The sequence below is a fragment of the Coenobita brevimanus genome, chromosome 71 (assembly GCF_032717465.1).
Source record: "Coenobita brevimanus isolate Jiangsu-jjx chromosome 71, ASM3271746v2, whole genome shotgun sequence".
In the NCBI taxonomy this organism is placed as follows: Eukaryota; Metazoa; Arthropoda; class Malacostraca; order Decapoda; family Coenobitidae; genus Coenobita; species Coenobita brevimanus.
The window spans coordinates 30,117,965-30,144,775 of record NC_137024.1 but is presented as its reverse complement, the minus strand read 5'-3'; the positions used below and the strand labels follow the sequence as shown (position 1 = coordinate 30,144,775).

The 26,811-nt window shown below is 43.0% G+C and overlaps 1 protein-coding gene across 1 annotated transcript in view; it reads right to left on the bottom strand.

Moving 5' to 3' along the window:
- AMPdeam (AMP deaminase) overlaps positions 1-26,811 on the bottom strand; it is a 317,845-nt gene that overhangs the window by 12,863 nt on the left and 278,171 nt on the right. Inside the window, exons 17-18 of the mRNA XM_080277977.1 lie at positions 16,616-16,864; positions 16,366-16,463 (exon numbers count right to left, since the gene is read on the bottom strand). Coding sequence (XP_080134103.1) covers positions 16,366-16,463; positions 16,616-16,864 — 347 coding nt within the window. The remainder of the gene's footprint in view (positions 1-16,365; positions 16,464-16,615; positions 16,865-26,811) is intronic.

Below are 26,811 nucleotides of genomic sequence, written 5' to 3'. Positions count from 1 at the left end.
TACTCCACTCCCTCACGCCCTCTTGTCCCCCGTCACTCTCCCACCCCTTCACGCAACTGCATCTCTCCTCCTACAACATCCTGCATCCCTTCTCACCCTCTCTTGCCCCTCCTTCCTCCCTGCTAGCCTCGTCCCCTCCCCCAAACCCCACCCCATCTCTCCCTCCTTGTCCTTCACTACCCTTCCAACTCCCAACAGGCCCCCCAGTGTCAGGCCTGATGTTCGTACCTGTTTCATGTTATTTCTACTTCTTCCCAAATTTTTACACCTCACTCTGTTCATTTCTCACTTCTTACCTACCAGTTTCTGTACGTATGTAGTTGGTGAATGCTGTATGTTGTAATGACGCATCTTATTATTATTTTTTTTTTCATTCTCCCTACCTGCCCAGATTAGCAACTCTGAGTAGTGTTCGTCTGTGTTAGTTTTCAAAAGACTATGAGGCCTTATAGGGCTACTCACCACACCTGTTTCATCTCCCCACACATACAAACACACCTGTTTTCATGGCTGGTATGATAAATTCCAATGAAATGGAGAGTTTCTACAAGAGAATTTGGTTGTTGCCGAAACTGTAGTGATAAGTGTGATGAAGTGTAATGATAATGTGATAAATGTGTAACGAGAAGTTGGGACAGTAAAAAGAGAAATCGGAAACATTTTTTTTTTTCTCCCTTCTTATGCATGCATTTATAGCATTATTCAACTTTATTTTGATGTCCTTGGTTATAAACATTTATACAGTAAAAGTCCAATATTTCGGCATCCAATTCCCCGGCAAATCTGACATTTCGGCAGTTTTGAGAAATAGTCCCATTTACGAAAATCTCCGATCGTTCGGCAGATTCTCCGATTTTTTTCGTCAGTCTTGAAATTCTCCATGAGGCTCGCCAGCTAGCTACCCGCCTTTACCCGCCTTAGTGAGTGAGATAGTGAAAGTGATGGAACGAGTCTACCACTGCCATGAAGCTCAGAGGCTAGCTCTTTCTCCTATAGCATAAAGAGAGAACAAACATGTAGTGAGTCTAGCATGGGAAAGAGAATCTGTTTCGCCTTTCTTCCGAGTTGTTGCCGTGCTGCTGCCGACTTCTCTTGATTCTTCTGTGTGCTTTGTGAACTTCGTACCGAAATACCTCTGAAATTACTATTCGAGTGTGCTGGGGACTTCTTCCAGCAGTAGCAGACTCCAATCAACCCTTTCTATTGTACATATGTAAATAAGGATCTACTATAAGTTTAGGTAAGTGCATGTGAACTTGTAGGCCTACTGTACCATTACATTTATATACAGTATGTTCACTAATTTCTTTATTTTTCATATTCATGTACTGTATAGTACTGTATTCATTACAGTATTGTACAGTATCAAACAGTATACAGTACTCTCTCCAAACACATTTGTAATGATATGAGTAATGATGATAGTGTTCACCGAAACATATAAGGTACTGAGTGGGTAGGGTTTTCGATAATTCGGCAATTTTGATATTTCGGCACTTGCCTGGTCCCATAGATGCCGAAAAATCGGACTTCTACTGTATGCGTCTGTGTTAGTTTCAGAAAGATTATGAGGCCTTGTAGGGCTACTCCCCACACCTGTTATATCTCCCCACACCTACATACACACCTGTTTTTATGGCTGGTATGACAAATCCCATTGAAATGGAGGGTTTCCACATGAGAATTTGTTTGTTGCTAAAATTTTTCTCCCCAAGTACCAGCAAGGCCTTGTAGGCCTACTCCCCACACTAGTTATCTCTCCACACCTACATACACACCTGTTTTCATGGCAGATGTTAGAGAACACAATGAAGTGCTTTCTTTTCATGCGAAAAGCTGGTTATTTCCAACCCCCGTACCTATAGGCCTACTCTCCACAGCCTACTTTATCTTCCCACACCTACATACACCTGTTTTCATGGTTGGTGTGACAAAACACTTTGAAATGACCTGTTTCAAAAAGAAAAGTAGGTAGTTATCAAAATTTTCATGTTTTCAATTGTTTTTGAGGGGTAACTATCATAAACTTTTTTTTAACTTTGACGTGCAATTGTGCGGTAACCATTAGGCCTACAGGGGTACGGATTGCGTTGTCAGGTGTGTAAATTCTTCCTCTTTAGCCAGAACACAATCAATTTGCCTTTGGTGAAAGTCGCCAAAACACCCCCGAATTGCGGTTGTGGGAGGTACCCTGCCAGAAATAATTGCGGTCTTAAGGGGTTAAGAACCAATTATTTTCGTAAGTTGAGGACTGCCTGTATATATGGATGGGGTGATGAGAGAAGTAAAAACGCGAGTAATGGAGAGGGGGATGGCGTTGGTAATGAATGGTGATGGATGGAATATATCAAATTTGTTGTATGATGATGATGCAGTGCTACTTGCAGATACCAGACAAGAACTTGGTGACTAGTGCAGAGTTTTGCTGATATCTGTGAGTGTCGTGCCTTTTAAGTAAATACAGAAAAGAGTAAAGTGATGGTTACTGAGAGAGAAGATGACTCCCAGTGCAATGTTACAGTGAATGGTGAGGGACAGGAATTGGTGAGAGAGTTCAAATACCTGGGGAGAGTCGAAATGAGAGGAAAATGTGCAAAAGAAGTGGAAAGTAGAGTGACACACATACACACACACACACACACACACAATATATATATATATATATATATATATATATAAGTAATCACTCTAATATCCAGACGCCCAATAACCGAACATCCCCACTAACCAAACCTTATCATCCTGGGATCAAACATTCCCAAAATGGTCTGAAAATCCAAAAAAAAATTAAAAAAAAAATCGATTTTTTGCCGTCTGTAATTTGAACTTGCCGCGCGCGCCGCGTGAGAGCATTGTTTTGGTTCGTCATTCCTCCGACGTCCGATAGAGCGCCGCTGCATCCTCCCCACTTCCCGCCTGTCTCTCACCGCGACTGGACCTACGCTCTTCGCAATGGCTGCCCACGTGCTCGCTTTTGTGGTGGTGCCGTACTTACTGCAAGGCCTCCTGCTGCTCTCTGCCCTCCTCTTAGTGTGTGTGATGATGGCCCCGCCTCCTGAGAAAAGGAAAAGAGTGGTGTTGACTCTGGAGCAGAAACGGGAGATATTGGAGAAAGTTGATGCGGGTTGGTCTTCTTCAAGCATTCTCCGTGAGTTTAACCTGGCCCGGTCGACTTTGTTCGATATCAAGCGTTCCCGAGACAAACTCATGCAGTACACGGCTGACTTCTCGTCGAGAAGCAAACGCAACGTGGAAAGGAAGGTTATGTTTACCCCCAAGTTTGCAGAAATCAACCGATCCACGTTGATTTGGTACCGACAGCAACGTGCAGCTGGTGTGATGGTACATGGAATGGAGCTGAAGGCTGCTGCTGAGAAGTTTGCAAGGCTTCACGACGCCCTAGACTTCAAGGCATCCGAGGGTTGGCTCTTCGCGTTCAAGTTGCGACATGGCCTTACTAACCGTAAAGCACATGGCGAAGCATTGGACGCTAACGAGGATGGAGTTGACGAGTTTCGGCACAAGGTGAAAGGCTTGATCGACAGGGAGGGCCTCACTCTCGGTCAAGTCTATAACGCAGACGAAACTGGCCTATTCTATCGCTCGGTGCCAACGAACACTCTAGCCGATGAGACGGAGAAGCGTGTACCTGGCCGCAAGCTTTCTAAGGAACGGATATCTGCTTTGTGTTGTGCCAGTGCTAACGGCATGCACCGGCTTAAGCCCGTTGTTGTTGGCCGTGCAAAGCAGCCTCGGTGCCTTCGTGGGGTGATGGATGTCCTTCCTGTCGTATGGTACCATTCTTTGAAAGCATGGTTCACAGCTGTGATTTTCAAAGACTGGTTTCACCGTCACTTCGTCAAGGAGGTCATCCAGTACCAGACGAAGACACTGGGAATTCCTCGCGACCAGGTAAAGGCTCTCCTTCTCCTCGACAATGCACCTGCCCACCCGTGCGACAAGGACTTGGTTGCTGAGAATGGCCGTATTAGGTGCATGTTTCTGCCACCTAATACGACTGCTTTCATTCAACCCATGGACCAAGAAGTGATCGTGGCAACAAAGCGCCTGTACCGTCGGAAGTTCCTGGACGAGGTGATGGTTGTTCTCGAGGACGAGGACGAGCACAGGGAAGGATGTGACACTCGAGGCAAGCGGACTTTGGAAAACCTTCGCCGCTACAACATCGTCTGCGCTGTACAACTGGGCTAGTGCATGGAAGGAAGTCCCTGTGAAAACTCTTGAAAATGGTTGGTCTCGTCTGCTTCTCGGAACAGATGTGGAGTACGATTTCCTAGGGTTTGACGTGGATGACTTCCATGCACGGCGACGATGCTGATGTGGACGATGTTCGTGAGTGGTTGGATGACGAAGAGGGCGATCCTGGGTATCAGACGTTGTCTGATATCAAGATCACGTCTTCGGTTGCTGGTGTCAGTCCCGAACTTGAAGATTCCGACGACGAAGGCGATGATGATGCGGACTCCTCTCAACAGGACACTACTCCAGCCATCCCCAAGCTGAGCGCACTCCGGGAACATCTAGAGTTCGTCCTAGACTACCTGGAACACCTGGACTGCGACAGGGAGATGGGGCCCTTGGGACTCGTGGAGGAAGTGCGTGCTTTCCGGCAGCGCATCATCAATCGCCAGAATCGTCGGTCCTTGCGTCAGTCAACGATTGACAGTTTTTTCAGGCCCGTGACCCCCGCTGTGCCAAGCCCTGGTTCCACTCCGTTGCCTCCCCAAGACAGGCCCTCATGCTCCGAGCCACAGCCCAGCACATCAGCTACAGTGGAGTCACCGCTCGATGTGAGTTTCCGGCTTTCTTCAGAGTCTTCTGTAGTCGGTACGCCATCACCACGACCCACCGATGCACCCCTTGGTTGCCTGCCAGTGATACTCTCGGACTCTGACAGTGAATAAACAGCAAGAACTTCTCCACTAGACCACACGGGAATTTTGAGTGTTGTGCAGTGAAAAAAACGGTGTGTTGTGTTAAGGATTTAAAGATGAGAGAAAAGACTCAATGGAAAAGAAATTTAACGTAACTAACCTTCTTTGTTTTGGCTTTAGAAATTGAAAAGATTGGGAAAAGTTTATGTGCAACACTAAAGTTAACTGGAACATTATTTGGACTAAAGTGAACACTGTGAAGAGAACGGACTTCTGTGTGTTATTGACTAAGTTCAGTGCAAGACTTCAGGAAGAGTGTACTGCAAGTGCTTCAGGAAATCGTTCTTACTGTCAGAGTCCGAGAGGAGGCGGTTATTCATCGAGGTGGCCAGGGACTTGCTGTAAGTAGCCAGAATGTTTCATATTGTACTTTTTTCCATACTATACTTACCAGAATGTTTCATACTGTACTTTTTTCCATACTATACTTACCTCATTTCACTCTTTAATGTCCTTTATTGGTGTGAATAGGGTGTTAGTAGCTATGCATGTGCAGTAGGAATGTGTTTTTCAGAGTTAGGCTAGTTTAGGGTCCATAAGTACCAGAATGTTTATTAATGTATGAACATACTTCTAAACCCTCATTTTATGTTTCTTTTGCATTTATTTCAGTCATTTATGTGCCTTATTGGTGTGATTTGGGTGTTAAATAGGTACTATGCATGTCCGGAGGGAGTTGTATAGGTGTTTCTCTGAGTTAGGATCCATAAGTACAAGTCCATAAGCTGGGGCCCAATATCCGGACGAAACCAATAACCGAACCTACCGATGGCTCTATTGATCCGGATATTGGAGGGGTTACTGTATATATATATATATATATATATATATATATATATATATATATATATATACACAGTACCCTCGCGTCCAACACGGTAATATTGTCATGCATGGGTCCCGTGTTGGACCAAAAACGTGTTGGACAAACAACAGTGCTTATGGGGAAAAATGAATTATGTCAGCAACCCTAGGAAAAGTCACCCTAAATACCTACCATATACCTATACATATATTGGTACTATTGTAATTATAGTAAATGGTACTGTGCTATGAATGATAACTAACCTTTTAGGATAGTGTTGGTGGGCTTGCTGGGAATGGAAGGTGGTATCCAAGGCTGTAGGTAGTCCTAGTGGGTCCCCGGAGGATGGCTGCTGGCGTCACTAGCGGGTAATGGCTGCTGCTCCTCCTCAACCTCCCTCATAAATCCTTCGAAATCACACTCAGAATCACTACCTTCGTCCACAGCCATGGAAGGTCCTGCTTCTGCCTGTCCTAGCACTCTGTAAGCCTTCAATTCTGCCAGGATCTTGTCTTGGTTTTTTATTATGGTCCTCACGTTGGCCTCATTCATGTCATAGGCCTTGGCAATGTCAACTTTCCTCTCCCCTTTCTTCTTCCTCTCGATGCTTTCTAGCATGGTGGCCTGAGGGAGGAGCCGACTCTCCTTGGGGTTCTCAGAAGGCTTCCTAGGCATCGTAAGCAGAGTAAACTGCAGTAACAAGGGCAGAAAATGCAGCAAGAAAAAAGCACCTTCCAATGCGAATTATGCGACTGAGTGGCGCTGTGGCGGGAGAAATTTAAACAAAACATCACGTGACAGCAGAAGCGTTTTTAATTGGGCGACATCACGATCACGTCACGATAGCGGGCGAGGAATGCTACTTGATCAGAAGTTTTCATTGGCTATCATCATCATGGGAATGTCCAGTATGATCGTGTTGGACTGGGGGTGATCGTGCTAGAGGCGAACTCTGCGGATTTCGCCCACTTCTCGGAGCTCTGAGCGTGTTATGCTAACACACTTGTGTTGCAGTAATTAAATTGTATTAAATAATACTAATTATTTGCTCTCCGTGCTGGATGTGAATCGTGCTGGACTAACGCGTGTTGGACGCGAGGGTACTGTATATATGTATAAATATATATATATATATATATATATATATATACAGTACAGTATATATATACAGAGATAGTCCGATTATCTGGGCTATATGGTGTTAAGGGGTGCCCGATTAGTCCGAAAGCACGATTAATCTGGCAGGAAACAACACAAGTACAGTACTGTACTGTTAGACTGATTTATTTACTGGTAAATGTACAATTTAAGTACCAGAAAGACCTTTCCAGTTCAATGTATATTACTCCAACTTGTTTCAGTATTTTTCAGACTATATTCAGTTTGGTAAATTACGTTTCCTTACTGAAATATTTCCTCCCTGTTATTATCGCCACGTTCTAAAGCTGTACATACGATTGTTTCCAGCACAATGGACGAAACTCATCGTACTCAAATGTGGACTTCGTTTCCCATTTCCCAACTGAAGATTAGGTTAGGTTACATTATTAGGTGCAGTTAAGCTAGGTTAGGCCAGGTTTAAACACTTAGATCAGAACAGTGTCTTCTGCCATTACGTTAACGAATCAAAGAGTCGTCACACTAGAACAGCTAAAAACAGAGGGGAAACAGATTTAACAAGAAATGTTTATTTACCAACCCAGAAATAATCAGAAAAATATAACAGACTATCAGGATGAACTGATTTGGTAAGGTGCTTTTACTGCTTACAGCAAAGCGTATGTTTACCCCCCTCAATGTTCGTGAGTTCAGAAATTTTTGTGCTCCCGTGGTAGACCTTGGAACCATTGTTTCAAAGTTATAAAGTCAGTTTCTTTTTCTTATAGATGTGAAAAGACTCGTCTGGTACACCTGGCTTTTTGCCCTCCTCCCTAAACCCATCTTGTGATTTGCTATGATTCATGAAATTAGGGGGCATGTTACATTAGCATTTAAACAAAATTAGAGTGCATGTTACTTTAGCATTTAAACATATCAGCGAAAACATCTGGGATGAAAGGACCGCCAAGCTGTTTGGGATGGTAGAGTAGGGTCGTGTAAACATACCGGTGACCTTCGTTCCCTTCCCATAATTGTTCGCAGTTTTTATGGCTCTCCCTAACTAAACGTTACTGACACCGGTACAGTAAAGCATTGTTCAAGTCTGGCAGCCATAAGGGGTTAATGGAATACATTATTGTTTGTATCAATACTCTCTCTTTCACACATACACGAACGAACAAAAGAATGTGCAATAGATGTACACTTAACTGTAAGAAGCAGAAATAACTGTATGCTCTGTCGGTCCGAAATGTGTTGGGAAGCGACATCAAACAAAGAATGTGGAACTGAATGCCACCTTACGAGAACACGTGAGATGAAAGTATTTTTTATTAGTAAACATTTTTGTTCTATTTCATCCCCTATAATTGTGAAACTCATAAATTTTTGTCCAAGTATACAGCCTAATAACCTTACCAATTCAATTCATATTGCTCTAGTTTGTTTTCTGTATTTTTCTGCCTATTTTGTGGGTGGTAAATTACCTTTTGCTGAGATTTCTTCTATTATTATCATAACGTTCCTAAAGCCTTACCTACAATTGTTTCTGGCATAATGGAAGAAACTTACTCATAATTAGGGTGCATGTTACATTAGAATTTAAACATATCGGCGAAAACATCTGAGATGAAGTGGCAGGCCGCCTGACTGTTTGAGATGGTAGAGGAGGGTCGTGTAAACATACCAGTGACCTTCGTTCCCTTCCCATAATTGTTCGCAGTTTTTTATAGCTTTCCCTAACCCAACATCCCTGACACCAGTACAATACAGCATTGTTCGAGGCTGACAGCTATGATGGGGTTAATGGAATGCATTATTGTTTGTAATAATACTCTCTTTCACGCATAAAGTACACTTAAGGACGAACAAAAGAATGAACAGTAAATGTAAGAGGAAGAAATAACTATGCTCTGTCGGTCCGAAATGTGTTGGGAAGCGTGATATCTAACGAAGAATGCAGAACTGAATGCTAACTTACGAAAACACGAGTAATTTTTTTTTTTTTCTGATTAGCAGACATTCTTGTTCCATTTCGTTCCCTAAAATTGGGAAACCCATTATTTTTCCTCTAAGCATACAGCCCAAAGACCTCAATTCACTTCATATTCCTCCAGTTTGTTTTCTGTATTTTTCTATTTTGAGGGTAGTAAATTACCTTTTCTTGGTGAAAGATTTTCTCTTTTATTATCACGTTGTTTAAGCCGTACCTACGATAGTTTCGGGTCTAATGGAAGAAACTCATCGTACACCAAAGTGGATTTAGTTTCCCAATTTCCACACTGGAGCCCAGGTTTGGTTAAATTAGGTTAAATTAGGTTAAATTATTAAGTAGTTAAGCAAGGTTAGGCTAGGTCAGGTGTATCAGTTGCCTCACCAAACTCCACACTACCACCCTTCTGATCGAGTTGTGAGCAGGTGTGGGTGGGGACAGGGTAAGCAGACTCTCTCTGGTTTACCCATGCCTCTCTCCCAAGCAACTGGATGCTTCCTGTTTAAACCGGAGCTATCGTACGGGTAATTCTATGTACTACTATACCACTGAACCATTCGGTCACGGCCCGGATGTACCGAAAGCTGGATAATCCGAGCCTGGATAATCGAGCTTCCACTGAGAGAGAGCCCGATTATCCGGGCTATATGGTGTTAAGGGGTGCCCGATTAGTCCGAAAGCACAATTAATCCGGCGGAAACACAAGTACTGTACTGTTAGACTGATTTATTTACCGGTAAATGTACACTTTAAGTACCAGAAAGACCTTTCCAGTTCAATGTATATTACTCCAGCTTGTTTCAGTATTTTTCAGACTATATTCAGTTTGGTAAATTACGTTTCCTTACTGAAATATTTCCTCCCTGTTATTATCGCCACATTCTAAAGCTGTACCTACGATTGTTTCCAGCACAATGGACGAAACTCATCGTACTCAAATGTGGACTTCGTTTCCCAACTTCCCAACTGAAGATTAGGTTAGGTTACATTATTAGGGGCAGTTAAGCTAGGTTAGGCCAGGTTTAAACACTTAGATCAGAACAGTGTCTTCTGCCATTACGTTAACGTATCAAAGAGTCGTCACACTAGAACAGCTAAAAACAGCGGGGAAAGATTTAACAAGAAATGTTTATTTACCAACCCAGAAATAATCAGAAAAATATAACAGACTATCAGGATGAACTGATTTGTTAAGGTGCTTTTACTGCTTACAGCAAAGCATATGTTTACCCCCCTTAAATCCTCAATGTTCGTGAGTTCAGAAATTTGTGTGCTCCTGTGGCAAACCTTGAAACCATTTTTTCAAAGTTATAAAGTCAGTTTCTTTTTCTTACAGATTTGAAAAGTCTCGTCTGGTACACCTGGCTTTTTCCCCTCCTCCCTAAACCCATCTTGTGATTTGCTATGATTCGTGAAAGAAAATTAGGGGGCATGTTACATTAGAATTTAAACATAAAGTTAGGGTGCATGTTACTTGAGCATTTAAACATATCGGCGAAAACATCTGGGATGAAAGGACCGCCGAGCTGTTTGGGATGGTAGAGTAGGGTCGTGTAAACATACCAGTGACCGTTCCCTTCCCATAATTGTTCGCAGTTTTTATGGCTCTCCCTAACTTAACGTTACTGACACCGGTACAGTAAAGCATTGTTCAAGGTTAGCAGCCATAAGGGGTTAATGGAATACATTATTGTTTGTATCAATACTCTCTCTTTCACACATACACGAACGAACAAAAGAATGTGCAATAAATGTACACTTAACTGTAAGGAGCAGAAATAACTGTATGCTCTGTCGGTCCGAAATGTGTTGGGAAGCGACATCAAACAAAGAATGTGGAACTGAATGCCACCTTACGAGAACACGAGATGAAAGTATTTTTTCTTATTAGTAAACATAATTGTTCCATTTCGTCCCCTATAATTGTGAAACTCGTAAATTTTCGTCCAAGCATACAGCCTAATAACCTTACCAATTCAATTCATATTCTCTAGTTTGTTTTCTGTATTTTTCTAGTTTGTTTTCTTATTATCATAATGTTCCTTAAGCCTTACCCACGATTGTTTCCGGCATAATGGAAGAAACTTACTCATAATTAGGATGCATGTTACATTAGCATTTAAACATATTGGCGAAAACATCTGAGATGAAGTGGCAGGCCGCCTGACTGTTTGAGATGGTAGAGGAGGGTCGTGAAAACATACCAGTGACCTTCGTTCCCTTCCCATAATTGTTCGCAGTTTTTTATAGCTCTCCCTAACCCAACATCCCTGACACCGGTACAGTAAACCATTGTTTGAGGCTGACAGTTGTGATGGGGTTAATGGAATGCATTGTTGTTCGTATTTATACTCTCTTTCATACATACAGTACACTTAAGAACGAACAAAAGAGTGAACAGTAAATGTAAGAGGAAGAAATAACAATGCTCTGTCGGTCCGAAATGAGTTGGGAGGCGCGATACCTAACGAAGAATGCAGAACTGAATGCTAACTTACGAGAACACATGAGATGAGTTTTTTTTTTTTTTTTTTTTTTCCCCCCAGATTAGCGGACATTCTTGTTTCATTTCGCTCCCTAAAACTTGGAAACCCATTACTTTTCGTCTAAGCATACAGCCTAAAGACTTCACCAATTCACTTCATATTCCTCCAGTTTGCTTTCTGTTTTTCTATTTTGAGGGTAGTAAATTACCTTCTCTTGCTGAAAGATTTTCTCTTTTATCATGTTCTTTAAGCCATACCTACGATTGCTTCGGGCATAATGGAAGAAACTCATCGTACACAAAAGTGAATTTAGTTTCCCAATTTCCCAACTGGAGCCCAGGTTAGGTCAGGTTAGGTTAAATTATTAAGTAGTTAAGCAAGGTTAGGCTACGTCAGGAGTATCAGTTGCCTCACCAAACTCCACCCTACCACCCTTGTGATGAGTTGTGAGCAGGAGGTGTGGGTGGGGGCAGGGTGAGCAAGACTATCTCTGGTTTATCCATGCCTCTCTCCCTAGCAACTGGATGCTTCCTGTTTAAACCGGAGCATTCGTACGGATAATTCTATGAATTACTGTACCACTGAACCATTGGGTCACGGCCCGGATATACCGAAAGCTGGATAATCCGAGCCTGGATAATCGAGCTTCCACTGTATTTACAACTTGACTTCATTATAGAGTCCTTACACTTACAAGAAAATATTTACAACTTATCTATCTATCTATCTATTGCCAGACGCCTCAATCCCGTTCGGGGTGGCCACAAACAAATCACCTTCACTGCCCTGCTCCCAACTCACACCCCCCTCTCTCAAATACCTCTCCACCCCATCCCTCCATCTCATCCTTGGCCTCCCCCTCCCTCTCCCCCCCTCCACCTCACTCACATACACTCTCTTCGTCAGTCTTTCACCCTCCATCCTCTCCACATGGCCAAACCACCTCAGTGTATTCCTCCTAATGCTTCCTATCCCATCCTCATCCACACCACAACGCTCCTTTATATCCTCAATTTGTCAGCCTGTCTTTCCATGTGACTCCACAGGCTCCTCTTAAATAACTCATTTCCACTGCTCTTACTCTTGACTTGTGCCCTTCCAACAACGTCCAAGCTTCACTTCCATACGTTAGAGTTGGTATCACAATACTGTCAAGTAGTAACTTTTTTACTTCCATGCTCACTTCCCTGTTTCTTATCACTGCTTTCAAGGAACCAGCAACCTTTCTTCCCTGCTGTACCCTTTCAAGCACTTCACCCTCCAAACCTCCATCCTTACTCATCGCACTACCCAAGTACTTAAATGTATTCACATTTTCCAATTCCTCACCATCCAACCTCGCCGTACATTCACTAATTTCACCTCTCTCAAAGACCATCACTTTACTCTTCCCTACATTCACCTTTAGATTCCGTTTCTTACACACTTTCCCAAACTCATCCACCAAGCCTTGCAGCTCCCCTTCGTCTTTACTCAACAACACAGTATCATCTACAGACAACAGTACAGGGTTTCCAAACACTACCCTCTCTCACCAGGGCCATTCCAACATCCACTACCCTACCTTGTACCACTTTTATTACCCCATCCACATACAGATTGAACCATGGAGACATGATACATCCTTGTTTCAACCCAACCTTCAAAGAGAAAAATTCACTCAGTTCATCATCCACACGCACTGCAGCCTTCGCACCATCATACATACTAATAATAAATAATAATTATTTGGTTTTATGACAGGTATCCCCAAAGGGCTAAGGCGTTGCCCCTGGGTAGAGGACTTTGGACTGGAGCGTGTAGCATTTTATGACCGGACGCCCTTCCTGATGTCTACCAATGACCCTTGGGTGGATTCAATCCTCCGACCCTTCGGTCAGAGCGGAGCGCTCTAACCCACTGAGCCACCATCATACATACTCTTCACAGCATTCAACAACTTCCCATCTACTCCATATATTCTTAATACTTTCCACAATCCTTGGCTATCCACCCTGTCATATGCTTTCTCCAAATCCATGAAAGCCACATACAACTTCTTTCCCTTCTCTAGAAACTTTTCCACTAAAGAGCTAAGAATGAATATCTGATCTACACAACCTCTTCCCCTCCTAAAGCCTCTCTGTTCTTCTCCAACTAATTCCTCTGTTATTTCCCTAACTCTGTCAATAAGTATCCTACCATACACTAACAACTTATACTTACATGAAAATATTTACAAAATGCCTTCACTATGTACGGCACTGGGTGAGGCACACACGTAGAGTGAGGCAGAGCGAGCGTGAGGGGGGAAGCAAGTGAGTGTATGGCCTTGACAGACTGGGGGATGGTAGAGGAACAGTTACCATACATGTCTGCCAATTTTTACCCGCGAATCTTGAAAAATGCGGTCAGTGAATTTTTTTTATTTTAAACTGTTTTAAAACAGCACTGGCACTGGCCGCGGAATTATGTCAGACTGTTTTAAAACGGCACTGGCACGCGGTTGGTTAAGGAACGTGATGATAAAAAGTGGGAAATTTTTCATCAGGAAAAAGTACATACATAAAACAAGTTGGAGGAACATGAATTGGTAAAGTCCTTCTACTGCTTCAAGTAAAGTGTACATTTACTGAAATGGCAAAAGCATGGCATGAATGAAAGCGCCATCAGAATGATTTGGAAGGTTCTGGAGAAGATAAAGAAGATCGTGCGTTGGAAGTGATGCGAACATGGCAGCAGTAAGAGATCATATGTTGTCCTGAAGCTGACTGAGAAGCTCATAGAGTGTTATGTGGGGCGTCAGAGAAAGAAAGCTCTCACTTTTGCCGTTTCTTACCACCTTACCCCACGCAAATTACCCCCACTTATACCCTCCACCAGGTTAAACAGTGAGAGCTATAACTATTGTAATTAAGAGCATCAATGGTATTAAAAATAGCATTAACAACACAAAAGTTGTGCTGGATACCCTTGTGTTGTTGGTATGTAGCTCCCCAGTACTCTCCCCCTGTCTCCCACCCCCAATGCTGTTGTCAAAGTTTCGCCTTTTCTCGTATCATGTGGCCTTCGGGAGAGACGTTAGGCTGTATGGTTTGACAAAAATTATTATAGGTCTGGCAGTTTTAGGGGACGAAATGGAGCAAAAATGTTTGCTAACCAGAAAAAGATTACTCTCAACCATATGTTCATGCGAGTTAGCATTCCGTTTCACATTCTTTGTTCAATATCACGCTGCCCAACACATTTTGGACTGACTGAGCAGTTTAGCCATATGCTCAGTCAGTCCGAAATGTGTTGGGAAGCGATAAATCGAACAAGGAATGTGAAACCAAACACCACCTCACAAGAACACATGGATGAGAGAGTAATTTTTTTCTGGTTGGCAAAAGTTTTCGTTCCATTTCCTCCCCTAAAACTGCCAGACCCATAAATTTTCATCTAACCATACAACCTAATATTAAGAATATATGGAGTAAATGGGAAGCTGCTGAATGCCATGATGAGTATGTATGAGGGTGCTAAGGCTGCAGTTTGTGTGAATAGTGAATTGGGTGAATTTTTCTATCTGAATGTTGCATTGAAATGGGGATGTGCCATGTCTCCATGGCTGCCCAATTTGTATATGGATGAGGTGATAAAAAGAGATACAAGGAAAGGTAATGGATGTTGGAGTGGCGCTAATGAGAGAGGGCAGCATGTGGAAACTTCCTGTACTGTTGTGTGTGAATGATACTATATTGTTAAGTGAAGAAAAAGGGGAACTGCAAGGCTTGGTGAATGGGTTTGGAAGAGTGTGTAAGAAATGGAATCTAAAGGTGATTGTAAGGAAGAGTAAAGTTATGGTCTTCGAAAGAAATGAAGTCACTCACTGTACAGTGAGGTTGGATGATGAGGAAGTGGAAAATGTGAGTGAATTTAAGTACTTGGGTAGTGTGATAGGTAACAATGGAAGTTTGGAGGATGAAGTGCTTGAAAGGGTAGAAAGGCTGCTGGTTCTTAGAAAGCTGTGACAAGAAATAGGGAAGTGGGCATGGAAGTAAAATAGTCGCTGTATGAGAGTATTGTGATACAACTCTAAAGAATGGATAGGATGCTTGGACCTTGTTGGAAGGACACATATTGAGAGTAAGAGCAGGGGAAATGAGTTATTTGAGAGGAGCATGTGGAGTTACATGGAAAGACAGACTGACAAATGAGAAAGTGAAGAAGTGTTGTGGTGTGGGTATGGATGTGATAGAAAGCATTAGGAGAAATACACTGAGGTGGTTTGACCATGTGGAGAGGATGGAGAGCAAGAGACTAATGAGGAGAGTGTATATGAGCGAGGTGGAGGGGGTGAGAGGGATAGGGAGGCCGAGGATGAGTTGGAGAGATGGAGTGGCGAGGTATATGAGAAGGTGTGTGTGCTGGGGGGAGGGCAGTGAAATGGCGGAAGACTGGGCGACATGGAGGCAACTTGTTTGTGTCCAACCCATACAGAATTGAGGTGCCTGGCAATAGATTGACTGAATGTTAATCACATTAAGCTCCCACACCACATGCCACTCCATCCAATAATTTTACTTCTTCCTTGGGAATAAATGCATTTCATGTTTTCTTAGCACTTTCAGGGTGCTTAGATTTGTAACTAATGTTAGTCTGGAACTATGTGCTTGGAGTTCTGAGATGAAATGGAGAGCAAAGATAAAGTACTGGTAAATACAGGGTAGATAAATAAATGCTTCTGGACACAACGGCAGGCAACATAATAATAAGACTGAGGCAGGCAGCAGTAGGTATCGGATGTGGGTCACATAAGTCAGGTTGGGTCAAGGACCCCTGGCAACGACCAACAAAAGCACAACATATGAGTTGTAAACAAAAGCAGACATATGGAAACCCAATACCTAAATGCACCCACTTCCCACTAAGTTTCTCCCGTACAATGAGTGATATTATCATGTTACTGAATAATGTAGGGAGAAACTGAACGCTTACGTTAATGCAAGAGCATTGCTTCCCTTCAGCATGAATCGTGACTCTACTGTATACAATAACTTCACATACCTGTATGCAACACGGATATTTGGAACATTGGTACGCTTGATGTCATTTCCAGCCACACCATCCCTTGTGTAGTTGGGGCCTATCCAATACTGCTTAATCTAGAGAGAGAGGAGGAGAAGAAGAATAAAATTATGGCTGAATATGAACTTGGAGGTAAGATGAGATACCATATACAGCTCCCTTACATATCAAATTATCACATGTTAATGGCCAGGTTTGTGCAGTCTACCATCTCTACAAATACACTCACCTCATGCTCAAATCCACTCATTAATACTGAATTCCTTGCCAGCTCACACATGTCAGTGGGGGACAGCTTCCAGACCTGTGTGGCAATTGAATATTCCTCCATCAGCGGCTCCTTGGTGAAGTGGAACTGGAGGGGGTCATCAGAGGAGAGGGACACCAGGAGCCCCCTTGCCATATATTCTGGCAGAGGGTTGCGGTGGTAGTTCAGGAAGAGGGAGTTGTTCGAGAGTGGCGACATGGCAATCCCAATCTGTTCAAGCATGGTGGGAGTTCATGTAAGGTTTATAACTATATTTCTCTCATGGCTACATCAAAGCAGTCAACCTTTCACAGGTACTGTACATATGAAATGCTCTGAAAAGATTGCAGACTTAAAATGAGTCCTTAAATATGACTGAATGCAACATAAAACTGCATAACACAAGCATTTATATCCATCTATCTATCTATATATACTGACAGTCATGCAGTAACTTACACGAATTTAACTTATGCGATTTAAAATACTGTACAAGTATTTAATATTTTAATATTAAATTTCAAAGTGTAGGTGTAGCTATCTACTGCCAGACGCCACAATCCCGTAAGAGGTGCCCACTTAACTTTGAGTTATTTGTTTTACGGGGAGGGGCACTAACCCTCCACCAACCCACTTGTTGACCTGTAGGAAGCACGTATGGTTTGGTTATATGGTTACCACCTAGCACTGTAAATGGTTTCATGGCTTACAGGAAACCATTTGGATTGTCACACCAATGTAAAGCCACATGTAAAGGAAAGAAAGGCAATAAGAAGTGACAGGAAAGATGGGAGAAATAGGAAGAGAGGAGGGGAGACACAGAAAAAGAATGATAAAGGCTATGGAAGACGTAGGCAGCACTACAAGTTAGTGGATGATGGTCACCACCACCTACCACCACACCGTGCCATTTCCAGGCTTGCTTGCCTGTTGCAGTGCACCAGCCACCAAACACATCTTCCTCTTTCTCACTCTTCGTAAGTCCATCCTAGCTACATCTCACTCAAGTCTTGCTTGACAACAACTTGCTCATATCAAAATGAAATATGTTTGATTCATAAAAACAATACACAAAATTAATGGACCTTACTGCATAACTGTTTTGACAGCATGTGATGAATGGTGTGTGTGTAGGAAGGAAGCAGTGGGGTGTGGAGGTTGGCTGGTTCAAAATCAGCCATGCACACATTGTTGCTGATGCAAAGGTGTGTCCAAATATTGGAGCTACACAGATGCTGAAGCACACACTCCTTCATTCTTGTCTTTTTGGTACTTTTTAAAAATACATGTAAATACTGTACTGTATTTGAGTTTGTGTTTACTGTAACCCAGCATTTGAAAATTATATTGACTGGTGAATTTTTTAACATACTGGTGAGAAACATGGTTATACAGTATTGTACAAAGTTGGTGAAAGGATTATTTAGTATGGTTAATGGACTTGTAAGGAAATGCCAAACAAACTTCAACTCCTTTATTTAAAAAAAATCTATCTATCTATATATTAAGTGTTCTGTATTAATTTAGTTTCATTTATAAAGGCTCCAACATGCTTGCATGCATCTGCCTAGGTCACCTAATGGCAGCTCTCCATGCTGCCCAATTTTTGGCAGACCCCCTACTCAGCCCCTTATCCCGAGGTCACACTCTATGACCTCGTCTCAGGATTTTTTCAGTCTGCCTCTCACAACCCTACCCTAACCCTAATGCTTCTTACTTTGTGCATGCAACTGTCATCCCACATCCTCTTCACAATCCCAAACCATTTCAATCTATCTCTCCCCATCACAACACCAATACACTCCAGTCCCATCTTTCCACTAAACTCTTCCATCATAAACCTAGCCCCCCCAGGCCTTGCACTGAAGGACACACTGCACATCCACCTGATCATTATCATTTCTGGACGTATCCTCTTCCTTTGCTGCCCAGGTCTCACTACCATACAGCATTACACTCCTAACACATGCCGCACACAAAGATCCCTTAGCATGGAGGGAGAGCCCTCTCAATGTCAGGAGAGGCAACAACTCCCTGAACTTCTTCCAACCACCCCTCACTCTTGCCACAGAACTAGCTCCAGCCCCACCTCCATCACATAACATGTCTCCCACAGAACAAAACACACTCAAGAGACTCACCAGCAAGATCACTCCTTTCACACTAGACAATCTCCACATACAGTAATCCCCCCAAATTAGCAAAGGTTACATCCAAAACCCCTCGCTAATTCTTGAAATTCACTAATTCTTGATGCCTACCTGAAAATGACATTTACCAGTGATTGCATAGCCTATAAACCACTGATACTGTAATATATTACCCATAAACAAACAATTCTTGTTAAATCTGTTTCCCTGTCCTTTTGTAGCTGTTCAGCTGTGATAACTCTTATTTGATTCATCAGCATAATGGCAGAACAGACTGTCCTAAGTGTTCAACTAAACCTAACCTAACCTAGTTTAACTGTACCTAATAATTTAACCAAACCTAACCTAACCTACACTCGGGAAATTGGGAAATGAAATCCATCTTTGGGTACGTAAAGTTTCTTCCACTGCGCCAAAAACAAACAATCGTAGGTATGGCTTAATGGCTTAACCCCTCAATGGCCCTGGGTTCAGAAATTTGCTTACACCCCTGGTCGGCCCCGGAACAATTTTTTAAGAGTTCTAAAATTAATTTATTTTTCTTAAAAAAGTGAAGGGAATCATCTGGTGCTCCTAGCAATGTTTTTTAGCTTCCTAACCCATCTTGTGATTCGCTATGATTCATGGAAGAATTCATAAAATTACGATGCATGTGTCATATGGACGAAAACATCTGAGATTAGGTGACCACCTGACTACTCGGGATGCTACCATAGAGTAGTGTAAACATACTGTACCAAAACCCATCTTGTGATTCGCTATGATTCATGGAAGAATTAATAAAATTACGATGCATGTGTCATATGGATGAAAACATCTGAGATTAGGTGACCACCTGACTACTCGGGATGCTACCGTAGAGTAGTGTAAACATACTGTACCAAAACCCATCTTGTGATTCGCTATGATTCATGGAAGAATTCATAAAATTACGATGCATGTGTCATATGGACGAAAACATCTGAGATTAGGTGACCACCTGACTACTCGGGATGCTACCGTTGAGTAGTGTACACATACTGTACCAGTGACCTTTGTTCGCTTCTCATAATTGCTCCCAGTTTTTTATTGCTCACGCTAACTCAACATCACTGACACCGGTACTGTGAAGGGTTGTTCAATGCCGGGGGCAATTAAGGGGTTAGTGGAACACATTACTGTTTGCATCAATACTCTCTCATTTACATATACACACAAAAACGAGCAAAAAGAATGAACGGTAAATGTACGTTTAACCTTCAGCAGAAAGGCCTTTCCAATCCCATTCATATACCTCCAGTGTATTTTCTGTATTCTTCCAAATATTTTTTTGAGGGAAACATTGCTAATAAGTGAAGTCATTAATTATGACTTTGTCATCATGGGGCTCTCCTGTACTCTCCCTGACACACTGCACATATAAAATCAGCATTACCTCACAGTCTACCTCTAATACCACTACATCTCTTATGCACCCACTTATCACACACAGTGCACAAGATGGAATTACTTCCCACACCCATGTTGCAAACCGCACATGGCCACTCTCCCTCTTAGACAGTACTGCCACCACCCGTAGATATGATCACATGTTTTATCTGCATTTACTTGCCCTTGTGCTCCGTACCACCTCTTCACTTTCTAAACCTTTCCTCCACCTCTCTTTCATTCCCTGCAATCAACAGCAAATCACTGCCATACAGCATCTCCCACAGGAGTCCATTTCTGAAGTTATGTAAGAGGGCCTTAAGCAACAAGATAAACAGTAAGGGGCTCAAGACTGACCCCTGATGCACACAAAAATTCATGGAAAACTCATCACTTAAATCTCGATTCACTCTCACCGGGGTGTAAGCACCAACATACATAGCCATAACCCCTCTAACCAGCCACTCCTCGATCCCAAGCCTTCTCATTGCCCACTTCGCCACCTCCCTACAGACTCTGTCAAAGATCTTTTCTAAATCAACAAATACAAAGTGCAGATCCTTTTTCTTTCCTACATATTTTTTTCTGAAGCTGTTGAACAATGAATAACGGACATGGCATCAGTGGTTCCTTTGCCTTGTATGAAACTAAATTGCATCTCATCAATATTCACTCTAATCTTACCTTCTAGATCTCTCTCCACTGCCTTCATTATCTGGTCCTTAAGCTTAATGCCTCTACCGTTCTACTGTATATATATACAGTTTTTATGATGGTTCAATGTATATATGGATAGGGTGATGAGAGAAGTGAAAACACGGGTAATGGAGAGAGGGATGGCATTGGTAATGAATGGTGATGGATGGAATATCTCAAATTTGTTGTATGCTGATGATGAAGTACTGCTTGCAAGTACCGGACAAGAACTTGGTATGCTAGTGCAGAGTTTTGCTGATGTCTGTAAGTGTCGTTCCTTGAGAGAAAATGTAGAAAAGAGTAAAGTGATGGTTACTGAGAGAGAAGGTGACTCCCAGTGCAATGTAACAGTGAATGGAGAGAGATTGGAATTGGTGAGAGAGTTCAAATACCTGGGTACAATGATAGAAAAGAGAGGAAAATATGCAAAAGAAGTTGAAAGTAGAGTGACACAAGGAAGAAAAGTAGCTGGTGCAATGAAGGCCTTGATAAGAAACAGAGGCTTGAGTGTTGCAGCTGCACGAGGTTTACATGAAGGAGTGTTAGTGCCAACTTTAACATATGGATGTGAGACTATGGTGTGGCATGAAAATGAAAAGTCAAGAGTAAGAGCAGTGGAGATGGGACTGCTGAGGAATGTATGTGGAGTACAGAGGGTGGACAGGATACGAAATAATGTGATTCGTGAAAGATGCGGGGTGAGGAAGTCTGTGGACACCAGAACTGAAGAGAGTGTACTGAGATGGTATGGTCATGTGGAGAGAATGGATAACAATAGAGTGGTGAAGAAGGTATATCTGAGCAAATTCGAAGGAGGGAGGAGGCGAGGTAGGCCAAGGAGAAGGTGGAGAGATATGGTGGATGAATGTGTGAGGAAGAGAGGTTTGGAAGTCGGTGAGGCAAAGGAACTGACAGGAGATCGAGCTCGCTGGGGAGAAGTGCATGGTCAGGGATTTTTGGCACCCCCTTTTTAACATGGCAGCGTCTGGATTGACTCTGTTGGATACAACTATGTGAAGCTACAGAACGTGGTGAATGTTTTTGGCGTATACGATAGAGACAGGATTTTGGGGGCTTGAATGATGAGTGAATGGAAGCGTGGCCCATTGGGCTGGGCAATTTTGGGCTGTCTGGACACTGCCACTCCTCACCCTGCCATTGGATGGGAAAGGAGGTCCGGATGATATATATATGTATATATATACACATAGAACCTCTCTCATTCGGACTATATGGGGGGAAGGTTGTCCGAATTAGCAGATTGTCCGGACCATCAGGGTAATCTCCAGTTCATACCAAAAACTATCTACATATAGTATGTTTGTTAATTATTAACATATGTGGCATACGTCAACCCTATGTAACTGCAAAAGATGAAAGGATACTAAAATAACAAAACTAATAATGTACGATAGTTTTGTATTGCATAATTTACAGGTAAGGCCATGACAAGAAACTAGCCTACATTTTAAATTGTAGTAAGTGACTAAGGCCCGTGTAGGCAAAAAAATAAATTAATTAACTGTAATATTTGGCATAAAAATAAAACTTATGTAGGCAAAAAATACATTGTCATCTTTGGCATATTGATAATGCCCATATAGGCAAGAAGCTAATGTTTGATGTACAAGTAAAGCATATTTAAGTACAAAAAATAACCTACAGTAATCACTAAACACTGCAGAATATTCTGACCCATTTTTGTGTAAGCAAACTCCTCCTTTTAACACCTTTATTCACTACAGAAGCTACACTTGCACTAAGGGGCATGGTAAGGAGGATTAACTTTTGAAATACAGCGTAAAAATATAAATGGTTGGTGAACTAGTTGATGGAACGAATGCTAGCGTGTGTTTAAACAGGCGCCCATGTTGCGACCTAGCGTGATCCAAGACTAAACGAATGACGATCGCTATCCGCGCCGATACTGAAAATGACTTTAGAATTACTGTACTTTCAACATATTTTTGGAGCTCATCATTTTTAAATTTTGTCCGAATTAACAGTAATCCGGATTAAAGGGGTCCGGACCAAAGAGGTTCTACTTATATATATATATACATATATATATATATATATATATATATATATATATATATATATATTTATATATATATACAGTACCCTCGCGTCCAGCACGCGTTAGTCCAGCACGATTCGAGTCCAGCACGGTGAGCAATTAATTAGTATTATTTAATACGATTTAATTACTGCAACACGAGTGTGTTAGCATAACATGCACAGAGCTCCGAGAAGTGGGCCAAATCCGCAGAGTTCACTCTAGCACGATCACCCCCGGTCCAACACAGCCATACTGGACATTCCCATGACGATGATAGCCAATTAAAAACTTCTGATCAAGTAGCCTTCCCCGCCCGCTATCGTGATGTGATCGTGATGCCGCCCAATTAAAAACGATTCTGGTGTCACGTGATGTTTTGTTTACATTTCTCCCGCCACAGAGCCACTCAGTCGCATAATTGCATTGGAAGGTGCTTTTTTCTTGCTGCATTTTCTGCCCTTGTTACTGCATTCTACCCTGCTCACGATGCCTAGGAAGCCTTCTGAGAACGCCAAGAAGCGTCGGCACCTCCCTCAGGCCACTAAAGCTAGAAAGCATCGAGAGGAAGAAGAAAGGGGAGAGGAAAGTTGACATTGCCAAGGCCTACGACGTGAATGAAGCCAACGTGATCATAATAAAAAACTTAAGACAAGATCCTGGCAGCCGAAGGCTATCACACGGCACTTCATACCAGGTTTGCCAAGGATACGATGGTAAATCGGAACGATAACGTGGTAAAATTGCCGACGATACCACGGGCATTTGGAATTCATCTGGATGGATTCCTGCCGAGCATACGATGGGGAAAACAGTGTGACCAAAACCCAGGCGACTCGACAGAGAATGTATCGTACTACAGCATTGAATATTTAGCCTGACACTGAATACATATTAATATTTTAGAATAAATATCAATCGTTTTGAAACCCTTCTCATTGGCGTGCGTACCAGTTTATAAACAAAGTTGCTTCTCCTTATTCTCTACCGAGTCAGCGACAGCGAGCACTTTCCACAGTCACGAGACGGGGCTCTGGCAACAGTGTGAGAAGCATGCACTTTGCCGAGGATTAATGGACGATGATAGTGATTCTGAGTGTGATTTCGAAGGATTTATGATGGAGGTTGAGGAGGAGCAACAGCCATTACCCGCTACTGACGCCAGCAGCCATCCTCCGGGGACCCAGTAGGACTAACTACAGCCTTGGATACCACCTTCCATTCCCAGCAAGCCCACCAACACTAACCTAAAAGGTTAGTTTTCGTTCATAGCACAATACCATTTATTATAATTACAATAGTACCAATATATGTACAGGTATATGGTAGGTATTTAGGATGACTTTTCCGAGGGTTGCTGACATAATTCATTTTTCCCCATAAGCTCTATTGTTAGTCCAACACGTTTTTGGTCCAACACGTGACCCATGCATGACAATATTACCGTGCTGGACACGAGGGTACTGTACAGTGGGCTCGCACAATGCGCGAGAGATTGGGCGGTGCACAAGCTCGCGCACTGGAAATTCGCGTACTAGGAATACATAATCTTATGAGAATAATTACATATGGGCGGTACCCCCTCATACCTGGACATTTTTTGGCCCATAGAGACATAATAAAGGTCATATGTTTCAGACATTGTACTAAAGCTATAGCTACAATAACAAAAATATGGGTAGTCACCTTAATAACAGTAGACAATAGGCCTGATGACCTAAAATAACAGGGGTTCCGAGGCGCGGCAACACTTACAGCGCTGCACTCCCCACCGCACCAACACTTCCCTCCGCAGACTCCTCTTGATCACCTTCCCCAGGAGGATCAAAGTCACTCACTTCGGCCATGAACCCTTCAAAGTCCAAAGTCGTCTGGTACCATTCTTTGAAGGCATGGTTTACGGCCCAGATCTTCAAAGACTGGTTCCACCGCCACTTCGTCAAGGAGGTCATCAATTACCAGACGAAGACACTGGGAATCCCGCACGACCAGGTAAAGGCCCTCCTACTCCTCGACAATGCACCTGCCCACCCGTGCGACAAGGACTTGGTGGCTGAGAATGGCCGGATTAGGTGCATGTTTCTGCCACCTAATACGACTGCTCTCATCCAACCAATGGACCAAGGAGTGATCGTGGCAACAAAGCGCCTATACCACCGGAAGTTCCTAGACGAGGTGATGGTTGTTCTCGAGGACAAGGACGAACGCAGGAAGGGACGGGACACGCAAGGCCAGCGGACTTCGGAAAACCTTCTCTGCTACAACGTCAAGTCTGCAATCTACAACTAGGCCAGTGCATGGAAGGAAGTCCCTGTCAAGACTCTAGAAAATGGTTGGTCTCGTCTGCTTCTCGGAACGGATGTGGAGTACGATTTTCTAGGGTTTGACGTGGATGACTTCCATGCATGGCTACGTAGGCGTGGCGACAATGTTGATGTGGACGATGTGCGTGAGTGGTTGGATGACGACGAGGGCGATCCAGGGTATCAGACATTGTCTGATATCGAGATTGCGTCTTCAGTTGCAGGTGTCAGTACCGAGCTTGAAGATTCCGATGAGGACGGCGACGATGATGCAGACTCCTCTCAGCACGACACTACTCCAGCCATCCCCAAGCTGAGCGCACTCCGGGAACACCTAGAGTTCGTTCTTAACTACCTGGAACACCCAGACTGCGACAGGGAGATGGGGTCCTTGGGACTTGTGGAGGAAGGGCGTGCTTTAAGGCAGCACATCATCAATCGTCAGAATCATCGGTCCTTGCGTCAATCAACGACTGACAGTTTTTTCAGGCCCGTGACCTCCGCTGTGCCCAGCCCTGGCTCCACTCCGTTGCCTCCCCAAGACAGGCCCTCATGCTCCGAGCCACAGCCCAGCACATCAGCCACGGTGGAGTCACCGCTCGACGTGAGTTTGCGTCTGTATTCAGAGTCGTCTGCAGTGGGTACGCCATCACCACGACCCAGCGACGCACCCCTAGGTCACCTGCCAGCGATACTCTCGGACTCTGACAGTGATTAAACAGCAAGAACTTCTCCACGAGACCACACGGGAATTTACAGTGTTGTGCAGCGAAAAAAACAGTGTTGTGTTAAGGATTTACAGTTGTGAGTGAAAAGACTAATTTGGAACAAAATTTAACGTAAATAGACTTGTTTGTTTTTGCTTTAGAAAATTATTAGAAGAGTGGGAAAAGCTAAAGTGCAGAGTGCAACACTTAGTAAGTTACAATGGAGCATTAGTTAGACAAGAGTGCGCACTGTGAAGAGAACGGACTTCTGAGTGCGATTGACTAAGTTCAGTGCAAGACTTCATGAACAGTGTACTGCAAGTGCTTCAGGAAATCCTTCTTACTGTCAGAGTCCGAGAGGAGGCAGTTATTCATCGAGATGGCCATGGACTTGCTGTAAGTAGGCAGAATGTTTCATACTATACTTTTTTCCATACTATACTTACCTCAAACACCTCATTTCACTCATTAATGTCCTTTATTGGTGTGAACAGGGTGTTAGGAGCTATGCATGTGCAGTAGGAAGGTGTTTTTCTGAGTTAGGCTAGGTTAGGGTCCATAAGTACCATTCCAGGAGCCAGTAACCATAATGTTAAATATTGTATGAACCTACCTCTAAACCCTCATTTTATGCTTCTTTTGCATTTATTTCAGTCATTTATGTGCCTTATTGGTGTGATTTGGGTCTTAAATAGGTGCTATGCATGTCCAGAGGGAGTTGTATAGGTGTTTCTCTGAGTTAGGGTCCATAAGTATAAGGCCATAAGCTGGGGCCCAATATCCGGACAGGACCAGTATCCGGACCTGCCTATGACCCTATTATGTCGGATATTGGAGGGATTACTTATATATATAT